At 36.1% G+C, this 19,345-nt stretch overlaps 3 protein-coding genes, 1 long non-coding RNA gene and 1 pseudogene across 7 annotated transcripts; all 5 read left to right on the forward strand.

Annotated features, from left to right (window-relative positions):
- The first annotated feature begins 181 nt into the window (after positions 1-181).
- Positions 182-1,858, forward strand: LOC147918935 (uncharacterized). The gene is made up of 2 exons (XR_015592567.1): positions 182-842; positions 928-1,858. It is a non-coding gene; the product is annotated as an uncharacterized LOC147918935 (long non-coding RNA).
- A 711-nt stretch (positions 1,859-2,569) lies between these two features.
- Positions 2,570-4,656, forward strand: LOC104770986 (cytochrome P450 71B11-like; annotated as a pseudogene). Its single transcript, XR_015592342.1, has 2 exons — positions 2,570-3,910; positions 3,985-4,656. The product of XR_015592342.1 is annotated as a cytochrome P450 71B11-like (transcript).
- Positions 4,657-5,053: 397 nt separating this feature from the next.
- Positions 5,054-10,516, forward strand: LOC104770988 (transcription initiation factor TFIID subunit 5). Of its 3 annotated transcripts, none has more exons than XR_015592776.1 (19): positions 5,054-5,375; positions 5,755-5,836; positions 5,922-6,000; positions 6,118-6,215; positions 6,310-6,366; positions 6,483-6,570; positions 6,670-6,779; positions 6,894-7,001; positions 7,082-7,233; positions 7,417-7,527; positions 7,599-7,668; positions 7,759-7,795; positions 7,968-8,123; positions 8,214-8,290; positions 8,382-8,493; positions 8,911-9,176; positions 9,635-9,730; positions 9,813-9,885; positions 10,166-10,516. XR_015592776.1 is itself a non-coding variant. In XM_010495460.2 (19 exons), the coding sequence occupies exons 1-19, from the start codon at positions 5,203-5,205 to the stop codon at positions 10,220-10,222; spliced, it is 2,007 nt and encodes a 668-aa protein (XP_010493762.1). In that variant the 5' UTR covers positions 5,057-5,202; the 3' UTR covers positions 10,223-10,516. The 3 variants fall into 3 exon arrangements, 2 of the variants coding, with proteins under 2 accessions (XP_010493762.1, XP_087361022.1); XM_010495460.2 differs by having other exon boundaries at positions 5,057-5,375; positions 8,377-8,493; XM_087504896.1 differs by having other exon boundaries at positions 5,119-5,375; positions 6,454-6,570; positions 8,377-8,493.
- Positions 10,517-12,486: 1,970 nt separating this feature from the next.
- On the forward strand, positions 12,487-17,823 carry LOC147918936 (uncharacterized). Its single transcript, XM_087506194.1, has 2 exons — positions 12,487-12,627; positions 14,746-17,823. Exon 2 carries the CDS (start codon positions 16,894-16,896, stop codon positions 17,548-17,550), a length of 657 nt encoding a protein of 218 aa, XP_087362320.1. The 5' UTR covers positions 12,487-12,627; positions 14,746-16,893; the 3' UTR covers positions 17,551-17,823.
- LOC147918937 (uncharacterized) lies at positions 17,763-18,401 on the forward strand. The gene is made up of 2 exons (XM_087503787.1): positions 17,763-18,072; positions 18,130-18,401. Exons 1-2 carry the CDS (start codon positions 17,763-17,765, stop codon positions 18,399-18,401), a joined length of 582 nt encoding a protein of 193 aa, XP_087359913.1.
- Positions 18,402-19,345: the final 944 nt, after the last annotated feature.

Here is a 19,345-nt window from a genome sequence, read left to right on the forward strand (position 1 = left end):
AATCCCCCTTGTAAGTTGTAACTACAACTTACTAAACTTACTACAACCATCACCTCAGGTTTCTTGGACGGTGATTAAAGAAGAGCCAATAACTGGCGGCCCACTTGGACGTTAAGTTAGCCCATAATGGTAGCGAGGTCTCTTTTTTTCGTATATAGTAGCTACGTTTCTATAAGTTTTTAAATTTTAGCACATCTCTTTCTTCGTTAGATCCGCAAATCATGAGTTCATCATTATCCCCTAATGATTGTGGATCTCATCCTTGAGATATTGTCGAGACTGCCTTCAAAGTCAGTCGCGAGGTTTCATTGCGTGTCGAAGTTATGGGCATCATCTATATTTGGTAGTCCATATTTCAACGAGTTATTAATTGTTCTTGACCAGATCCTCGGCTAAGACGCGGCTCTTATTCGCCATCGCGGAAAACGGCACGAAAACGCAGAGTCATGTGGCGTGTGGAGCTTCTTCTCGTTACCTTAACTTGAGAATCCACATGAGAAATCATCATCGTCCTCGTCGACTCTTGTAGCAGCCGCGGAGTTTCTTGTGAAGTTATCTCCATACAATATAAAATCATCATCATAGTTACGCGTCTGGCTTGATCCATTTCCATGGTAATCGATGCCAGGCTAGACCTCTGAATCTGATGATATGTAACCCAAACACAGGACGCTATGCAATCTTATCTGGACGGTATGCTTACATAGAGGGGTATAGCTTCTTCGGAGCCTGGTCTTCATAGAATTGTTACTTTTGGAGCTGGAGAAAGATTAAAATTTCCTTAGGATGACTTGGTATTAAGAGTGATGGCATGTGCATCGATGGAGTTTTGTATTACTGAGGTGCGAGAGATGATATACCGTTTAATTATGTGATAGTTTGCTTTCATGCTAGGTCTGAAAAATTCACATTTATTGACGTAGACAGGTTTTGTCGATTACTAAACTACAAAGGCAAATTAGCTGTGATTTATTGGGAGGATGATGTCGACATTTATGAGATTTGTTATTATGAGACGAATCTCGACGCTGATGCCACTAAAGAGTTGCGAGTGTGGGTTCTAGATGATGTTGAGAAACAGGAATGGTCGAAATATACCTACACCTGGACTGATGATAAATTCTTCCGTCTCACGTTTCAATCGCTGGAATGACCTCTTCCAGTGAAATAGTAGTGTTTTCGATGCGCAAGTATACATCTAAACAACCGTTTTATGTTTTCTACTTCAATCCCAAAAATAACACTCTTCAACGTGTTGAAATCCAAGGTTTTGGTGAAGGGTTTAAGAAACCTTGTAGGCGTTCGCACCTTTGTAAACCACGTAGAAGATCTTAGTCTTAACGATTTAAAACTACTCAAGTCATTCAATGCTCCATTTGAGGATACATAATATGTAGATGATTCAGACTGAGAATCAGACTAAGAAGGGACAACAAGGAGATGAAGATATATATCATTGGAGTTGGGTAAAAAAGCAATGGGCATGTTGTGTGTTTTTTTTTTCTTTGGTCAACCGTAATTATCTATTCGTTTATGCTCTTTTGATATATACCTTTTTATAAGCCCGATCATGGTGTGGATCATAAGATAGCTTCTACATGAGCAGATGAGCTGACCTTTTGAAGCTCATGTTACGATATTTGACTATAAAGGACTGTGAGAGTCTGAACATGGGAAGACTATCAGAATATTTGAACGAACTTTTGTAACAATTTCTGGTATGATGTATTGGTCGCACTCCAACTTCTAAACGGTTGTTCATCTGTTCCTGCTTTGCTTTGTTTGCATTGTGCATAGGATGATCCCATTCATTATATTATAGAAGTATACTTGAAGCTTTGGTTGATGTATTGTCTTTGCTCTGGTTTTTGTTTGAAGCATTAGACGGCGTGTGTAAGATTTGGATTTGACTAGGCCCTTCTACAGAAATGGCTTTCAGTGTTGTTGATGTTGAAGAAGTTCGAAGAGAAATATATGCCACAAAAAAAAATTTAATCTTTATTGTCAAATAAAAATTAAAAATCAAATATATATATATATATAATTGTTCATATATTTTGATTTTAATTTGACACTTTAAATTTAAACCATTACACATAATGAAAAACTTGTAGTTATTGTCTCTTCTTTGAAATAGTTTGTACATGGACTCTCTAAAAAAAAGGCTTTTTCCGAGTTTTTTTTATCAGTCAATCACAAAAATCAAATCTCAAGGATGTGGTGGCATTGAAGTCTTTCAAGATAAGTTTATTTGAATAAGAATAATGTTTGTGTCCACACAAACGAATAATGCCAAAACTCTCAAGATAAGGTAATGTTTAGGTTTCTGAAATAAAAATGTGATGCTTTTGAATTTCGTTTAACAGAAGCATTTTATAGTCATAATGTGGTGGGTTCGAATTGCATCTTTATCGTTTGTGGACAGAAGAAGTTGACGTGTGGGAAAAAATTGCGTATTTGGTTCTTCTAGTATAAACTCTATTACACATTTTTAAATTTGAGATGTGCGGTCACTATCTGAAAGTAGATTCGTATATATAGAAAATTATGTACCTTTGGATGCGGATAAAACTATACTTATTGTATTTTCTATCTCTCCCTCTATCCATCTCTACGGCACAAAGCATAAGACTTAAAGCTAATCCCACCGATCTCGGCATCTCTCAATCTATGATGTTCAATATTGTAGAAGAAACTCTTATAAACACTCCAATACGTTCAGCTATATGTGCTTTTTACTTATTCGAATGATGCATGTACTTTGACGTGTAAAGAAATTTAGGAATCTTCATTACGACAGAGTAATGGTTCTTTCGTGGTTAAGTTTATGGAGTTCTATATTTTTCATCTAAGGAGGTGACAAACACATCGAGACTAAAGCTTCTTCATCTTTTTTTTTTTTTTTTGGCAAACAAAGCTATAGTTTTTTTCTTTTCTTATTGGTTCTATGATCCACTCATCATGCTATTTATATTTCTTTTAAGATAATCAAATAAATTAAGCTATTCATTTTTGTGTAGGCAGCAAAATGATTTTGTGGTATTGGTATAGCTTTGTTGCATTCGTCTTCCTTTCATCCATATTAATTGTAAAGAACAAGAGAACGAACAAGAAGAATCTACCTCCTGGACCACGAAGGCTTCCTATAATTGGCAACTTGCACCAATTGGGATCAAAACCTCATCGTTCCATGTTCAAATTATCCGAAAAATATGGACCTCTAATGTCTCTAAAGTTTGGAAGCGTGTCTACTGTTGTGGCATCTACACCAGAGACAGTAAAGGAAGTCTTAAAAACACGTGACGTAGAATGTTGTTCGCGACCTTATATGACTTATCCTGCAAGACTTACATACAATTTAAAAGATCTTGGCTTTTCTCCATATAGTAAATACTGGAGGGAAGTAAGAAAGATGACGGTTGTTGAACTCTATACAGCAAAAAGGGTAAAATCGTTTCAACATATAAGAGAAGAAGAAGTTGCTTCCTTCGTTGATTTCATCAAACAATCTGCTTCATTGGAGAAATCGGTTAACTTGAACAAGAAGTTTATGAAACTATCAGGAAGTATTATTTGTAGAATTGGATTTGGTTTCATTCTTAAAGGAAGCAAATTTGAGAATACGTATGAGGAAGTCATTCAAGGAACCATGGAGGTGGTGGGGAGTTTCGCAGCAGCATATTACTTTCTGATTATTGGTAGAATCATCGATAGAATCACAGGGTTACATAGCAGATGTGAGAAGATTTTTAAGGCAATGGACACATTTTTTGAGCAATCTATAAAGCGTCACCTAGAAGATGAGAGTATTAAGAATGATATCATTGACTTGCTCCTTAAGATGGAAAGAGGAGAGATTGGACTTGGGGAGATTCAACTTACAAGAAGCCACACTAAAGCAATTCTTCTGGTAAGTAATGTGAACCTCTCATTTCTTCACATCTTGCATTAAGTTTTAAAATCTGGTGACTTTGATTATTACAGAACATTCTCAACGCTGGAATAGACTCTTCTGCACAAACTATGACATGGGTAATGACACATTTAATTGCAAACCCAAGAGTTTTGAAGAAAGCGCAAGCCGAGGTGAGAGAAGTGATTAAAAACAAAGACGATATTGTAGAAGAAGATATAGAACGACTCGAGTATCTAAAAATGGTGATTAAAGAAACGTTTAGGCTAACACCGCTTGTGCCACTTCTAATTCCAAGAGAGGCTTCAAAAGATTTAAAGATCGGAGGTTATGACATTCCAAAAAAAAACATGGATCCATGTCAACATATGGGCTGTTCATAGGAATCCAAACGTTTGGAAAGATCCAGAAGCTTTCATCCCGGAGAGGTTTATGGACAGCTCGATTGACTATAGAGGTTTGAACTTCGAGTTGTTGCCGTTTGGTAGCGGAAGGAGAATGTGCCCTGGCATTGGCATGGGTATGGCTTTGGTACACTTGACTCTTATCAATCTTCTTTACCGATTTGATTGGAAGCTCCATGAAGGAATGGAGGCAGAAGATGTTGATCTTGAAGAATCATATGGACTTGTTTGTCCTAAGAAAGTTCCACTTGAGCTTATCCCTGTTCTTACCCAATGGACTTAATCATTTTAATCTTTTCATAGTAAAAAACTATTGGATTAAGAAAATTGTTTGATTTTGATGATTGCCCAATAATTTTTTCTTTCTTAAAATATCATTAAAATATTAATATTTAATTGGAGCAGTAACCACAATTTCTATATCAAATATTAATATTTGTAATAAATTAACAATGTTAAAATACCCTAATTCTTTTAGTTATTTTCAAAAAATATAGTGTATTATTATTATTTTCACTTTTTTTTTTTGTCATCTGAAATATATATTAAACTGAAAGGGTGGGATACATGAAAAGCCGGCAGGACTTTAACCTCCGGAAACTAAATTATTATTTTCACTTCAAAAAGGTAAAAATTGCAATCAGAATACTTATAAGGATAATTTGAAATATTATATGAGGAGGATAACTTGAAATTTTAAGCAGTTATAAAAAATTATTTTGGCCACAATGAGGCCATTGAAACAGGCCCATATTTGGATAAGGCCGTGAAAAATACTCAAAACGCTCCGCCATATATATCAGACCACATAACTTAACGAGAGAGAGAGAGAGAGAGTGAAATAGAGAGTCAGAGCGAGTTGAATCGAGAGAGGGAGGAAGAAGAATGGATCCAGAGCAAATCAACGAGTTCGTTGTAGGTTACTTGAAGAAGAAAGGTTTTAGTAGCGCTGCTAAAGACCTCGAAGACTTTCATCACCACAACAATGGTAGCAGTTTGAGTTCTATCGACTATCATAACGATCCTGAGCTTACCAAGCTCATTCGCTCCTTTTCCCAGTAATCTCTCTCACACCCTCTCTCTCTCTCTCTCTCTCTCTCTGGTTTATGTTTTACTGCGACTTGTGTTTGCAATTTTGGGGAATTTTGTTTTTGTGAATTTTGAAACCGTAAGCAAAATTATGACAGCTGAAACATTTCTGAGCATCGACGAATTGTTAAAATACACTTTCTGGGTGAAGCTGTCGTGTGACACTTTGTATCAATTTGTCTGTCAAATTTAAGTTTTTGTGAATACATCCCAGTGAGGTTTCTGATTCTTTTTGTGAAGAAATTAGGGTTTTTTTTTACTGATGTGTTGCAATTTCATGTAATTTGTTATGGAAATTGGTTCTGTAGAACAAATGGTTATTAAAATGTGGTTCCTTTGGGTTTCCAGACAAGAAGATGATCCAACTCGGTACCGTGAGTGTTACAGCAAATTAAGGTCATGGGCATATAATTCACTGGATTTATATAAGGTGGTTTTTTTTTTTTCTCGTTTGGCTGTTTTGTGTATTTTGTGTGGAGCTTAATGAAACTGACAAGGTGCTTTTTGATTTGTAGCATGAATTGCTCCGAGTGATGTATCCTGTGTTTATTCATTGTTACATGGATCTGGTGGGAAAAGGGCACACTCAAGAGGGTACTTCTCGAAATTACATTTAGATGTTCTGAGTATTCTTTTTTTTTAGCTTAGGTATAAGATGTCTGTAACAAGTGTGACTTATGCCACTATGGGCAATACTTTTCTTGTTACCAGCAAGAGGCTTCTTTAACAGCTTCCGCAAAGATCATGAAATGGTACACTTACGGGATCTTCAGAAACTGGAAGGCGTTCTTGCTCCTTCTCATCTAGAGGTTTTAAAGCTAGCATTTTATAGTCGTATAATGTTGAGAATGGAATTAGTATTTTTTTAGTTATCAACTTTCTTTATGACCTTTTTCTTATCAGGAGATGGAGTTTGCTCGTTCTCTTAGAAAAAGCAAGGTCAACATCAAAATTTGTCAGGTAGACTTAAGTGTGAAATGACTAGTAGCTGTAACAGGCAAATGCTTTAAGGTTTCTGGTCTGATTAACTGAATTCCGTGAATGCAGACGTCTAATATGCTTGCTGAATGTTGCAGTATTCATATGATCTGTTACTTCAGTATCTACATAGAACAGAATCAACTTTAATGCTTGGTATTATTAACGAGCACATCAATTTCCAAGGTATATATGTGTTTCTTTCTCATAGATATGCAATAGCATGTAACATATATTTGAGTAGAAGGTTGAATCCACTAGTTGATCATGGGTAATTTGTTGCAGTCTACTCGGGACAGCCTACTTCCTCATCCGATGACATAGAGGCTGTCACCATTGTCGGGAGTTTTCAGGACACAGCTAATCACATCAATCAAAAAGAAATACAGTGGGGAGTACGTGTTTCCCTAAAGTTTTTATTTTCCGGAGTTGATACATGTTGATGCGTCATTCCTGGGAAGATTATAGATTTCCATATCCGTTAGCTAAATAGTTATTTGTTTTAACAGTTGCTTGAAGACTCGCTAGAAGATCGCCTTGAGAAGACTGGAGGTCTACTGTCTGATTCTGAGAAGGGACAAGGAGAAAGTAAAGACGGGGATGCGGATGATAGTAAGGTGATACGTAACTTCAACTTAGATCAGCAATTTTCAAACTAGAAAGCCCATATTTACTTGTATATTGATACTGTGTTCAGAAAAGACCCACTGATATTGGAAAGCAAGGCTCTTCAATAAAAAAGTTAAAGAAAGACAAAGCGGGAAATGCAACAGCAAAGGTTGCACGTCTAGAGACCAGCACAGTGCCACCGACGCCACGTGTAAAACCAGAACTTGCCTTGCCAGTAATGTACTTTCGAATCCCTTACCCAGTTTTTTGTGTTAGGATGTGATGAAAAAAGGAATGAACATGAGGTATCTGTCAGTGCATGATTGATTAGGAGAAATGAATATAGTTGCTCTCAAGTCTTAAAGACTCAACATCCTTTAACATAAATTAATTATTTTTCAAATTTTCTTTTTTCTCTTTCAGGTCTACAGATGTAGAGCAAACTATCCTTGAAGACCTTAGAAACCGTGTGCAGTTGAGTAGTGTTGCAATGCCATCTGTCAGCTTTTATACATTTGTTAATACTCATAACGGGTAAGTCCACCTCTCCTCTTAGTTTGTATTATTTATTTGCAACTTGTACTCACTCTGTTATTATTCCCCAGGTTAAACTGTGCATCTATATCTCATGATGGATCTCTGGTTGCTGGTGGGTTCTCAGATTCATCAATAAAGGTATGTAATTTTTGGATGGTTGGGATACGTTTCCCTTTCTCGTTTTCTTCCTCTCTTAAATGATGCCTAAGTTACGATCATGGTGTTCAGGTCTGGGACATGGCTAAGATAGGACAAACTGGCAGTGGTATGTTTTTACTCTGAAACAATAATTTTATGATAGCATTCATTGTGGGAACATATTTTTGACATCTACAATGAAGAATGAATTTCTCTCATACACGTCCCTTGTTGGTTTTGCATGATTCGCGTTTGTGTTTCCACCAGAAGTAATAGACTCTTAAGTTGTTTGGTTCCAGGTGCTTTGCAGGGTGAAAATGATACAAATGATCCAACCATAGGACCAAATGGAAGAAGAAACTATACATTATTACTGGGTCACTCAGGGCCTGTTTACTCGGCCACTTTCAGTCCTCCAGGAGATTTTGTTTTGTCTTCTTCAGCAGATACAACAAGTATGTATATGTCCGTCCTTCTACATATCCATATACTTTCTCATTAGTTTGGAGTTCTCTTAGTTACAATTCATGTTTTCATATGTGCAGTACGACTCTGGAGCACACAATTAAATGCCAATCTTGTGTGCTACAAGGGTCATAATTACCCTGTATGGGATGTCCAGGTATAACTGTTCAATTTTACATGTTTTTCTTCCTTAAATTGCAATGTATGGTGGACAGACATGTTAATACTCGTTTCATGGTGCAGTTTAGCCCTTTTGGGCATTACTTTGCAAGCTGTTCTCATGATCGTACTGCACGGATTTGGTCAATGGACCGAATACAACCTCTCCGAATAATGGCAGGGCATCTATCCGATGTCGATGTAAGTCTCTCCATCACCTTCATAGTTTGGGTTTTAATTTGCAAAGGTTAAAAATTTAAAGGGACCATTTGAGACTTTTGATTGGTTAACTCATGCATGGATAAAATTCAAACCGTTTTGGTATGCAATTGGAGTTAAATTTACCGTTTCACAGTTTAAAATGCTTTAGCTAACACATTGGATTCTTTATTGACTTAGAATAGTAGCGACTTTGATTTTTAACGCAACATTGGCAGTAATAACTTATAAATCATCGAGTTTATAGTTGATCCAAAGGTTGTTAGCCAGTCCACCTGAAGTCATGAGCTTATGATGGATTATTAGGATTGGCATTAATAGAGATGATTAGCTTCAATTTCCCTTTGGATGTACATTGACACGACTTTCGTTGTACTTACCAAATGTATTTGATTTCAGTGTGTACAGTGGCATCCCAATTGTAACTACATTGCAACCGGCTCTAGTGATAAGACAGTTAGACTCTGGGACGTGCAAACAGGGGAATGTGTTCGTATATTCATTGGGCACAGGAGTATGGTTTTATCATTGGCAATGTCTCCAGATGGGAGATATATGGCATCCGGTGATGAAGATGGCACCATAATGATGTGGGACCTATCAACAGCTCGCTGCATCACACCTCTCATGGGCCATAACTCATGTGTCTGGAGTCTCGCTTACAGGTGAGAGATCGAGACAAGAAGCAATCAGTATTCTTTGATCGTTCAGTTTTTGTTTGAGTTTGTGAAATCCAAAGAAAACGTACTATGATCCCTTGTCAGCGAAGTATTTGTTTTGGTTGATAGCTTATAATATTTGAGTTTGTTCTAGGACAACATTGTTTAAAGGTAGTTCAGGGTTTTGAACTAGAGTTGTAAGGTGTGGCTATTTCTATGTCTATTGGTTTAACTTCTTACTGGACTGGTAGATTTCTCTGTAGCCACACACACTCTTATGTTAACTTTTACGGAGGAGTTCTTGTCATGGGTTGGGGAAAGTTGTAGAGCGCTAATATCTGTTGAGTCGTTAATGGAATGACTGGCTTTGGTTGGTCAAGTCTGCTTGCTTCGAATAGTGAAACCGCAATTCCGATCACTCAAGAACTACTAGAACTTCTGACTAACCTGTTTTTCTGTTTCAGCGGTGAGGGCTCTCTTCTGGCCTCTGGATCCGCAGACTGCACAGTGAAACTGTGGGACGTCACCTCAAGTACTAAATCAACAAAGGCCGAGGAAAAGTGAGTTTGCTTCTTCCAAAGATGTATCATTGCTATTTTTGAATAGTAGATTGTTTTGTTTAAAATATATTTATTGTATCAGGAATGTGAACTCGAACAGATTGCGCTCACTCAGAACTTTCCCCACCAAGTCCACACCAGTTCACGCTCTCCGAGTAAGTTATGCTTTCTTTACTAGAATAAGTTCCACCATTCTCAGAACACTAGTAAGATTTTTCTCATTGTTGGATTCTTTGCTAAGTCTGTCAAGTTGTGCTTGTTAGTAAATAAACTCATCCCGACAATTAGTGAGAACAAACATTGATTAGAACCAAAGTTTCAGGGTGTGTGCCAAAAAAAAACTTTTCCATCATATAGAACCTTTCACTTAAACCCTAGGATTGCAAAGCTCGTTGATCAAACATATACTATAACTCAGGTTTTACATTGGTGCAGTTTTCTCGGAGGAATTTGTTGTTTGCTGCAGGAGCAATCTCTAAACCCGCAAGCTGATCAAACAATGGTATCAGATATTATTGGCTTAACATTCTTACAAGCTGTTGTAGATCAGAAGTAGAATAGTTATCTCCAAAGATATACCTGTTTGTAGCTTTCGTTTCTCATTTCTTTAATCCCAAAGATGTTGAGATTCTTTGAATGAACTACGCCCCATATGTGTCCAATCCAGGAATCCCTTATCTTCCACTTGGGAGCATATTGCCATGTAGGATTACCCCACAATTCCCATTTTTTACTGCCGTAACATTGTTGTCTCTCTCTGTCAATTGCAAAAACTTTGGATTTAAATGATTGGCTTTCTCATATTTTAGTTTATAGACGGTCGTTTTCATTAGCCATCATATCTTCTGCCTATGATCAGATGTTATGGTAGAACCGTAGACAGTTCGAACCGGTTTTTCTTTTTGGTTAACACGTAACAATTTTAACGGTTGATATATTCTAACGACATTTAAACATCGATCTTTTAATATTTTTAAACGGTAAAAGCGATTTACAATTTTGAAGAGTGACACTACATCGATCTTATTAAGCACCAAAAGATTGATTCATCTTGCTATGTATGATCTAATATGTGTATCCATCCGGTTGATCTAAGTTTTGTCACAACCTAGTTCAGATGGCCTCGCGGTAAAGCAGTCATTAATATCGGCAGTGCACGGTCAGGATAATCCAGTTTTAGCAATCAGTTGACTCTCTTTTTTCATACCAACCCGTTTCCATTTGTTCTTTTTATCATTTTCACTTAGTTTAACATTTTACCTTATTCAATCCTAATTAAGAAATTTATTAGATACTAGTAACATGCATTATTTTGTAGAAACATTTTTTTCTCCTAGTTTTTAGAGACTGTACTTGAATATATTAGATCTGAAGAGAAAAATATGTATGGTATGAAAGACATTTTGCTTCAAATTTTGGATGAGACATAAAATCTACCAAAAGTAGATTTGGTTGTTTATGTGATTAGACGACTGTCTACATTTGGAGTTATATGTGAGGGTGTGTTTCCTGTTATCTCCCGGTCAGTTTTCGCATCACTTTCTCAGAAACAAAATAAATTAACATATTTTAATAGTAGTAATATAATTTACAATAAATTAACATATCTTAATTCAGAAAACCCAAACCGAAATCCAGACTAATCATCATGATTTATATTCTTTTTTGGAACTTAGGTTAAATATTCCGAATTATTCTCTCTATTTCACAAATAATGTCAGTTGGACACATTTCACACAAATTAAGAAAAACTTAAATTATACTTTCTCTGTGTTTATTTCTAACCTAATTTATCATTATTTCTGGGTAGAAAGAGAAAATATAACCCACTAAGTAATATGTCACTTAAAACAAATATAAATTAAAAAAATTATTTTAGAGTTCTAATCTAAAAAAAATAATCTTTTAGGAACACAATTTTTTTTTAAAACATCAATTTATTAAGGACAGATGGAGTACATGTTTATCCTTATTTAATAAACGATTAATGGTTTAAATTCAATAAAATGAGCTTTGGGTTTAGGGGTAAATTAGAAAATTAGCATTAAAAATACATTAGAAATATAAAATAATACTCTTTGTGAAACAAAAAAAAATCTAAAATAACACTTTTGGTGAAATAGAGGAAGTAATAATTTTAATACTCAAAACTATTTAATCATGTTTAGTTGATTGGTATAGCAGTGAGTATCATATATGATATTTATATTTAATATATGATATTAATTAAATAAATATAATTTAAATGTGTTTCATTAAGAAAATTAATTATCACTCATTGCTATATAATATTTTATATTTAATAAATACTACAAATTCTTATACAAATAAATGTGTAATTTAATAATTTTCAATTATATATATTTATAATGTAACACATTAATTACAAAATAATTAATATATCTTATAAGTTTTTTTTATAAAATTGTATATCTATATTTACATTTTTAATTTCAATAAATTTTTTAAATATATATAATATAAAACATTAAATTATAATAAAAAATAATATATATTATAAACGGTATATTCACATTAATATTTTAATGTATTAAATAAATTATTATATTATTTTAAATAATAACATTAAGTAGTTTTTCATATATATATTATCTTATAACAAATAATTTTATATTTTCTATTTTATGAAATCATAATTTTATATTTTTACAAAATAAATTAATTATTTAAAATTATTTTAATATAATAATATTGTAGAGTTAAATGCTTGGAAAATGCTTCAAATGAGAGCATATAGAAAGAGAGCATATGAGAGCATCTGCAGCTTCTAAATGTTCTCTTATATGCTCTCCTAATAAATGTTGATTGGATGATAAAATTTAAAATGCTTCTTCATATGCTCTTCCAATCAAGACCTTAATTACAGCCTTTTTACGGTATGTAGATAACCAACAACAAATAAACTATTTATCAATGCAAATGAGACATTCACTACATCACATCAAATCAATTCATCATCTCTCATCAAATTCAAAACAATCAATTCATCATAAACAATTCCAAAGAGTTTTTTTTTGTGTGACATATTTCCAAAGAGTTTACTACTACTCCTAGTGGATGTTATTTCTGCAAGTGTATTATTTTGGGTTAGTTACTTTTAAAATTTTTTACCAATAAAATAATTCCACTTAGAGAAATAATCATTGCAAATGTGTTACTTGTCACTTTATTGATTTGAGTAAATTTAGCTAATCTTGTAAAATATTAGATTATAATAAGGCCCCAAAAACCGAGTTACTGTTTAAAACCTTTTACTATATGACACTTGACTATGCTCATACATAGAATTTTCAGATTAAAAAAATAGACAAAAGTTTTACAGAAATTTAAAAGAGTATTTGAGAATTAATTTTAAGAAATTGAAAGACAGATCTAATAATTACATACAGGATAAATAATGAATAGCTACATGTCACCATCTCTTTAAAGTAAGATCCAATGTTCTGTATCTTTTGACCATGATTGATGTAAACTATATCATATAATATTATACGTGGAAAATTAGAATACTCATAAAGCTACCATAATCCATAATAAATTTTGACAATTCACAATTTCACATAATTCATTTTCAATAATCATTTATATGAGTAATTTATCGCATATACAAAAAATGATTTATTAAATTTTGTAGAGATAAGTTCTGTGTATTATTGAAAAAGTTAAGTTATATTTCAATAACACTAGATTATAATAAAAATACAACTTACTTATAAGAAAATTAACAAAAGTTTTTGAATAGAATTTAAAAACTACAAAAATAATAACAATGGAATCCTAAAAGTATAAAATAAAATAAAGAAAATATATATTAAAATAAAATAATTATGAGTTTGTCTTATTCAATCTTTTCGATTGCTTATTTCTAAGCTATTTTTGTAAAACTATATTCCTCCAGTTTAGGCTTCTAATCATATTATTTTATTTTAATGTATGTGTGGTTGACAAAAAAAAAGAGTTAGTTTACTAATAAGGTGAAGCCCAAGTACAATGACTGAGATAAAACGCATAAAAACTCCCACTAATTATAAAATAACTTTTGAAAACAATTTTTTCACATCATTTAGATAGACAGTATCCAACTTACAATCCAATTTTTACGATGCAAAGTAACATAAATTACTATAAAAAGAAAAATATGTATAGGTAGAAGTAGAACCTTAACCATTTGATTAGAATCACTTAGCTTTTTCTAACGAAGATAATATGTAATTCTGAATCAGCTTTCCCATTTCTGTGTCGGCCATATGTAAACGTTGGATCCAATAACTAGGTCGCAATCCCATTCGACAAATATACAAAGTTTAAAGTTTAAACCATTAGATATTTCTATTTCATAACTAGCTAAAGTAAATTAGACTTGGCTGCTATATGTGCGAAATAAGTTTAAGTTAAACGTTGGAAATGTTAAAGTGGTTAGATTGTTAGGAATTATACTATTGAAGATGTTGAGAAAGAAACACGTTTACTCGACGCTCAGGTGTGTTTGATCTTACCCCGACGTGGCTTTCGAAAAGAAAAGTTTCAAGTGGTTGAAGAAAGCGACTTTTGTCATGCAACCTTAGTTTGTATATCACGATGAAATTAAGTGGGAAACCAAAATACATTTTGACAAATCCACAAAACTCTTTAGACGATAAAGAAGAAGATCGTGGTTTCCTTTAAGATTTACACAAATTTAAAAGGTTTATCTTTTAATACTATTCTTCAAGTCGTAAACATGGTCAACAATTTCTCACTAAGATACGAAACAAAATCGATAAATATATGTGTGTTAAGACTTGAGAGAGTAATTAATTTGAGTGGTTTACAAGTTGTTCTATGAGTGTAGATATTTCCATAGATGACTTTTTTATTAGACTCACGAATTAATAATTAGACAGTCCACTAAATAAAATATATCAAAATCAAAGAGGAAGAAGAGGAACAATAAAGTTATTAAGGTCTATGCTCTAAGTTCTAACCAAGTGGTTTGTTATTAACTCTGTAACTAGTTTGAGCTTTGCTCTAGTCTCAATAGAGGACAAAGGAAGGAACAGATGAAGGAGAGACCCACACGAGAAGCCAAAGGAGAGTAGGAGACAGAAATGGTCACTTACCTCGTGGAGTTACAAAAAGTAGACTAAACTGGCCTGAAATTTTTTGGATGGTCCATTAACAGTACTCTTCCTTTTCAATTTATTGTCATCTTTCTCTCCTGTCGTTTCATCAGATGTACTAGCTTTAACTATTTTGAGAAAGCGCTTCGTTTTCAATTGTCCTTTCTTTTGCATCCCTTAACTCCTAGCTTTTTCTCTTCATAAAAGAAAAGGTTTTCATATATAAATAAAGTTGGAAACTGCACAAACTCAATTATCAAGTTTACCAATTCACCATCTTAAAAAAAAACGAAAAGCATATTCCTGGTTACAAATTAGAAAAACCCTAATGACGAGCGACTGGGCGATTGGCGGCGGCAAGTTTTTGCTTCCATAGATCGGTGAAGATTTGAAGTTTTCCTCGACCCTCGAGTGTTATTTCGTTTCTCTGCCTTCGTTTGTTTTCGTGGTTTGATCTTTGGGCTTTTGGAATATTGCTTTTTGGATTGCTTTTTCCTCGTCAATCGAGTGGGTTTGGAAGATGTATCGAGATAGGGATCTGCGTAGTCAGGAGAAGAGAAGGGTAGATGAGTCCTGACATAAGGAGGTAGAGAGAGGTACAAGACAAAAGGATTTGGTACGGGAACAGTCAAGCCGCTCACAAGACGGGAGCTTGGGTCATCGACAGTCTGAAGCTACATCGGATCTAACCCAGGGTGAAGGAGGAGATGATGATATCATTCGGGTTCCACGCTTTGATAACTCTGATTTGATTGAGAAATTTCAGAACTCCCTTGTGGGTAGGATGTTTCACTCGGGTAGTCGAAGTATTGATGCCTTGATTGCCTTTATGCCAAAGGCTAGGATCTGGGATGTTGAGAGTAGAGTTAAAGGAACAAACCTGGGAAATGGAAAATTCCAGTTTGATTTTGAAGATGGTGCTGATTTGGAGAGGGTACTTGCCCGGAGACCTTGCCATTTTAATCAATGGAGCTTTGCCTTGGAATGATGGGAACCAAACGTCCGGGAGGACTTCCCAAACTTAATGGTATTCTGGGTTAAAATTAATGGTATTCCGAAGCATTACCGTAAAATTGTGGTGTATCAGAGTATTGGTGAAGCCATTGGGTCTGTAATTTCGGTGGATACTGATGGAGAACGAGTTTGGGTGTCATTGAATGGGGATCAACCACTTCAGTTTGAACGAAAAGTGGGCTTTGATAATGGAGACATAGTCAAGGTAACTCTTGCCTACAAAGTTCTTTTTCGCTACTGCTTTACCTGCAAACGAATCTCCCACGAGGAGAGAACATGTCCTCTGTTATCAGATGCAGACAGAGAAAAGAACAGACGTCTCCGGGCAGAAGAATACGCACACACAGATGAATTCAGAAGCCGGTTTGCTCAGCCGAAGGGTCAGGACCTTTTGTTAACTGGGAGAGACAAAGCGGAAGTTCGAAAGGGAGAAGGTGATAGTGAGGATTCGATTAGGCGCTCATCTGAGCGTTGGTCGTCACGCGAAGAAGCACATCAGGGTAAGGAGAGTAGGAACAGAAACATTTGGCAACGTCTGGAAGATCCAAGAAACGTTAACTATCCCCGTTATCGGGAGAGGTACCATCCCTATGGTGAGGGAAGAAGGGACCGCATCCCCTCTCAGACTGAAGTCTCTTTTAACTCTGTGTCAAATACATAGTTACGTTTTGATAGCAGAAATGTTGCACCATATAATATGAAAGATAGGGAAAACAGACGGCCAGGTGAAGGAAATAGCTGAAGCCCTTGATTCGCAACGCACTATCTCGGATAACAACGACGGTTTCTACAGACCGTACTCGGATGCTAGGCCAAGCGATCATAGAAGAGGATATAGGAGCCGAACAAACACGTCTCTGAAAGGAAAGGATGCAGTTTACTATAGACCAAAGACAAAAGATCTTCCTGGACCTAGTGGAGGGATTTCCACAGCGAGGCTAAATCCAACTACTATAACGGAGTCTACGAATGAAGCCTTAGTTCTTCCTCCGCCTCCCGTAGTTCGCGATGTGACTCCCACAAAAGTCAATGAAGCTACTGGATCAAAACCACCTGGTGATGAGATGGCCGCTACAAGGGATTCCCCTAGAAATGATTATATCACAGTACAAAAACAAGGCTCCCCCCCCCTTTGTAATGGATGCGGAAATGATAGACAATGATGACCTATTAGATGATGAGAATACTCAGGAAGAGCCGATGGAAGTTGATGTGTATCTTCAGGAAGTGGGACTGTTGAAAGACGGAGTTCTGGTTAACGCACAACCGGAGGATGGAGCTGAACAGATTGAAGCAATATCTCAGCTATCCCCGGTCAAGAAAACGCAACAAAGGCTTGAGCTAGGTCAGAATCAGGCTAAAGGGAAAGACAAGGAACGCCTGAAATCACGTCCCTCAAAGGTCCCTTCGGCAGGACGGGGGTCCAAGTCATCGAAAGATCTGGCCAAGGATGCCAAGTCTCCAAGGAGACGTTCACCACGAGGTCCGGAGATTAAAGGTATCGCGACTAGGAAGACAAACGCTCTCCGCGGGAGATCACCATCCAAGAAAGCGCCAACAACGGTTACTCATACAAAAACTCTTTCAGTCCCTCGCTGTGAGGTGTTCCCTTCTGCGATAAGCAAGAAGGCTTTTGCTGTTTCAGGTTCGGTGGGGTCCCAGAAACCACCCAGTTCGGATACATGAATGCAATAGCATGGAACTGTCAGGGAGCGGGCGCTTACCTGACGATTGAGCATCTGAGGGAGCTCAGAAGATGTATTTTTCCTTCTTTCTTTTTTCTTTCAGAAACAAAAAACAATTTTTCTTTTTTGCAAAATATTCAAATTTCTTTTGGTTATGATAAATTGTTCACTGTGGAGCCCTCGGGCAGAAGCGGTGGACTGGCTTTGTTTTACATGGAGTCTCCTGATGTGAAAATTCTTTATTCCAATAATCGCATGATTGATATTGAGACTACTATTGAGGGACATAAAGTTTTTATGACTTTTATCTATGGTGATCCGGTTATAGCATACCGAGAGAATGTATGGGAAAGGTTGACGAGGATGAGCATCAATAGAGTTGGAGCTTGGTTCATGATTGGCGACTTCAACGACATAATCGGCAACCATGAAAAACGTGGAGGACGTCGTAGAGCTGAGGCTACTTTTATTCCTTTTAGAACAATGTTGGCAAACTGCGGCATGTTAGAATCCCCTTACAAAGGTAATTTTCTTTCCTAGGCTGGTAAAAAACGTAAGGGAAGAGTACAATGTTGACTAGATAGGGCGGTTGGCAACGAAGACTGGCACAACTTATTTTCCCACACTGATGTGGAGTATCTAAAACTATGGGGCTCAGATCATCGGCCTGTACTGGCTAGAATTAAGTCTCGGAATCAAAGGGTTCAAAGAAGCTTCAAATTCGACAAGAGATGTCTCGGGAAACCAGGTTTCCGTAAAATGATAGAGGATTTTTGGAACGAGGAAAATCCATCTGGCCATCCGGACCTTTTCTCAAAAGTTGCGGAGTGTCGTAAAGCTATCTCCCGATGAAAAAGAGCTAACCCATCAAACTCGGAAAAAAGATAGAAGAACTTAAAGTAAAAATCGATGTTGCACAAGGATTAGACTCGATTACCGCAGAGGAAGAATTGCAACTAAAATGGCAACTATGTGCAGCATTTAGGGATGAAGAGACATACTGGAGACAAAAAAAAGTCGGGCAATATGGATGCGAGAGGGTGATAGGAACACTAAATACTTCCATGCGTCCACAAAGCAGAGGCGTGCGCGTAACCGGATCATTAGTATCGACAATGGGGAAGGTGGCCGAGCGGAGTCGGATGCAGCTATAGAACAAGTGGCGATTTCTTTTTTTGAAAACCTTTTCACTGCTTCGACCACGAGTGGGTTAGAGGAGATTATCCAGCTTATTCCTGAGAAAGTATCCCCGGAGACTAACAGAACGCTTACCCGCGAGCCATCCGATGGTGAGATCAAAAAAGCACTCTTTGGTATAAACCCAGACAAAGCCCCAGGCCCGGATGGAATGACAAGAATCTTTTACCAGAAGTTTTGGCATGTGGTTGGTAAGGATATTATTGCTATGGTCTGTGACTTTTTTGAAACATGAACACTAGACCCTTGTCTCAATTATACAAACATCTGTTTAATCCCAAAGAATGAGAGACCGAGAGCTATGACAGAATTCAGACCGATAAGTTTATGCAATGTGAGTTACAAGATAATTGCTAAGGTCCTCAGTACTAGGATGCGGAAAATACTTCCCACGGTGATTTCAGAGACTCAATCGGCTTTTGTGGCTAGACGTCTAATCACGGACAATATCCTCTTAGCGCAAGAGAATTTCCATGCTCTGAGAAGAAACCCGATATGCCGGTCAAAATTTGTAGCCATTAAAACGGATATGAGTAAGGCATATAATAGGATAGAATAGTCCTTCTTAGAAGCGGTAATGAGAAAGCTTGGATTCGATA

This window comes from Camelina sativa, chromosome 20 (genome assembly GCF_030686135.1).
Source record: "Camelina sativa cultivar CO46 ecotype springtype chromosome 20, ASM3068613v1".
NCBI classification, from domain to species: domain Eukaryota; kingdom Viridiplantae; phylum Streptophyta; class Magnoliopsida; order Brassicales; family Brassicaceae; genus Camelina; species Camelina sativa.

Coding starts and splice junctions, on each gene's coding strand:
- LOC104770988 (XM_010495460.2), top strand. CDS start 5,203: ATGGATCCAGAGCAAATCAACGAGTTCGTTGTAGGTTACTTGAAGAAG. Junction 6,367..6,482: donor TCAACATCAAAATTTGTCAG/GTAGACTTAAGT, acceptor TGAATGTTGCAG/TATTCATATGATCTGTTACT. Junction 9,177..9,634: donor GTCTGGAGTCTCGCTTACAG/GTGAGAGATCGA, acceptor TTTCTGTTTCAG/CGGTGAGGGCTCTCTTCTGG.
- LOC147918936 (XM_087506194.1), top strand. CDS start 16,894: ATGAAGCTACTGGATCAAAACCACCTGGTGATGAGATGGCCGCTACAA.
- LOC147918937 (XM_087503787.1), top strand. CDS start 17,763: ATGGAGTCTCCTGATGTGAAAATTCTTTATTCCAATAATCGCATGATT. Junction 18,073..18,129: donor GTTAGAATCCCCTTACAAAG/GTAATTTTCTTT, acceptor AATGTTGACTAG/ATAGGGCGGTTGGCAACGAA.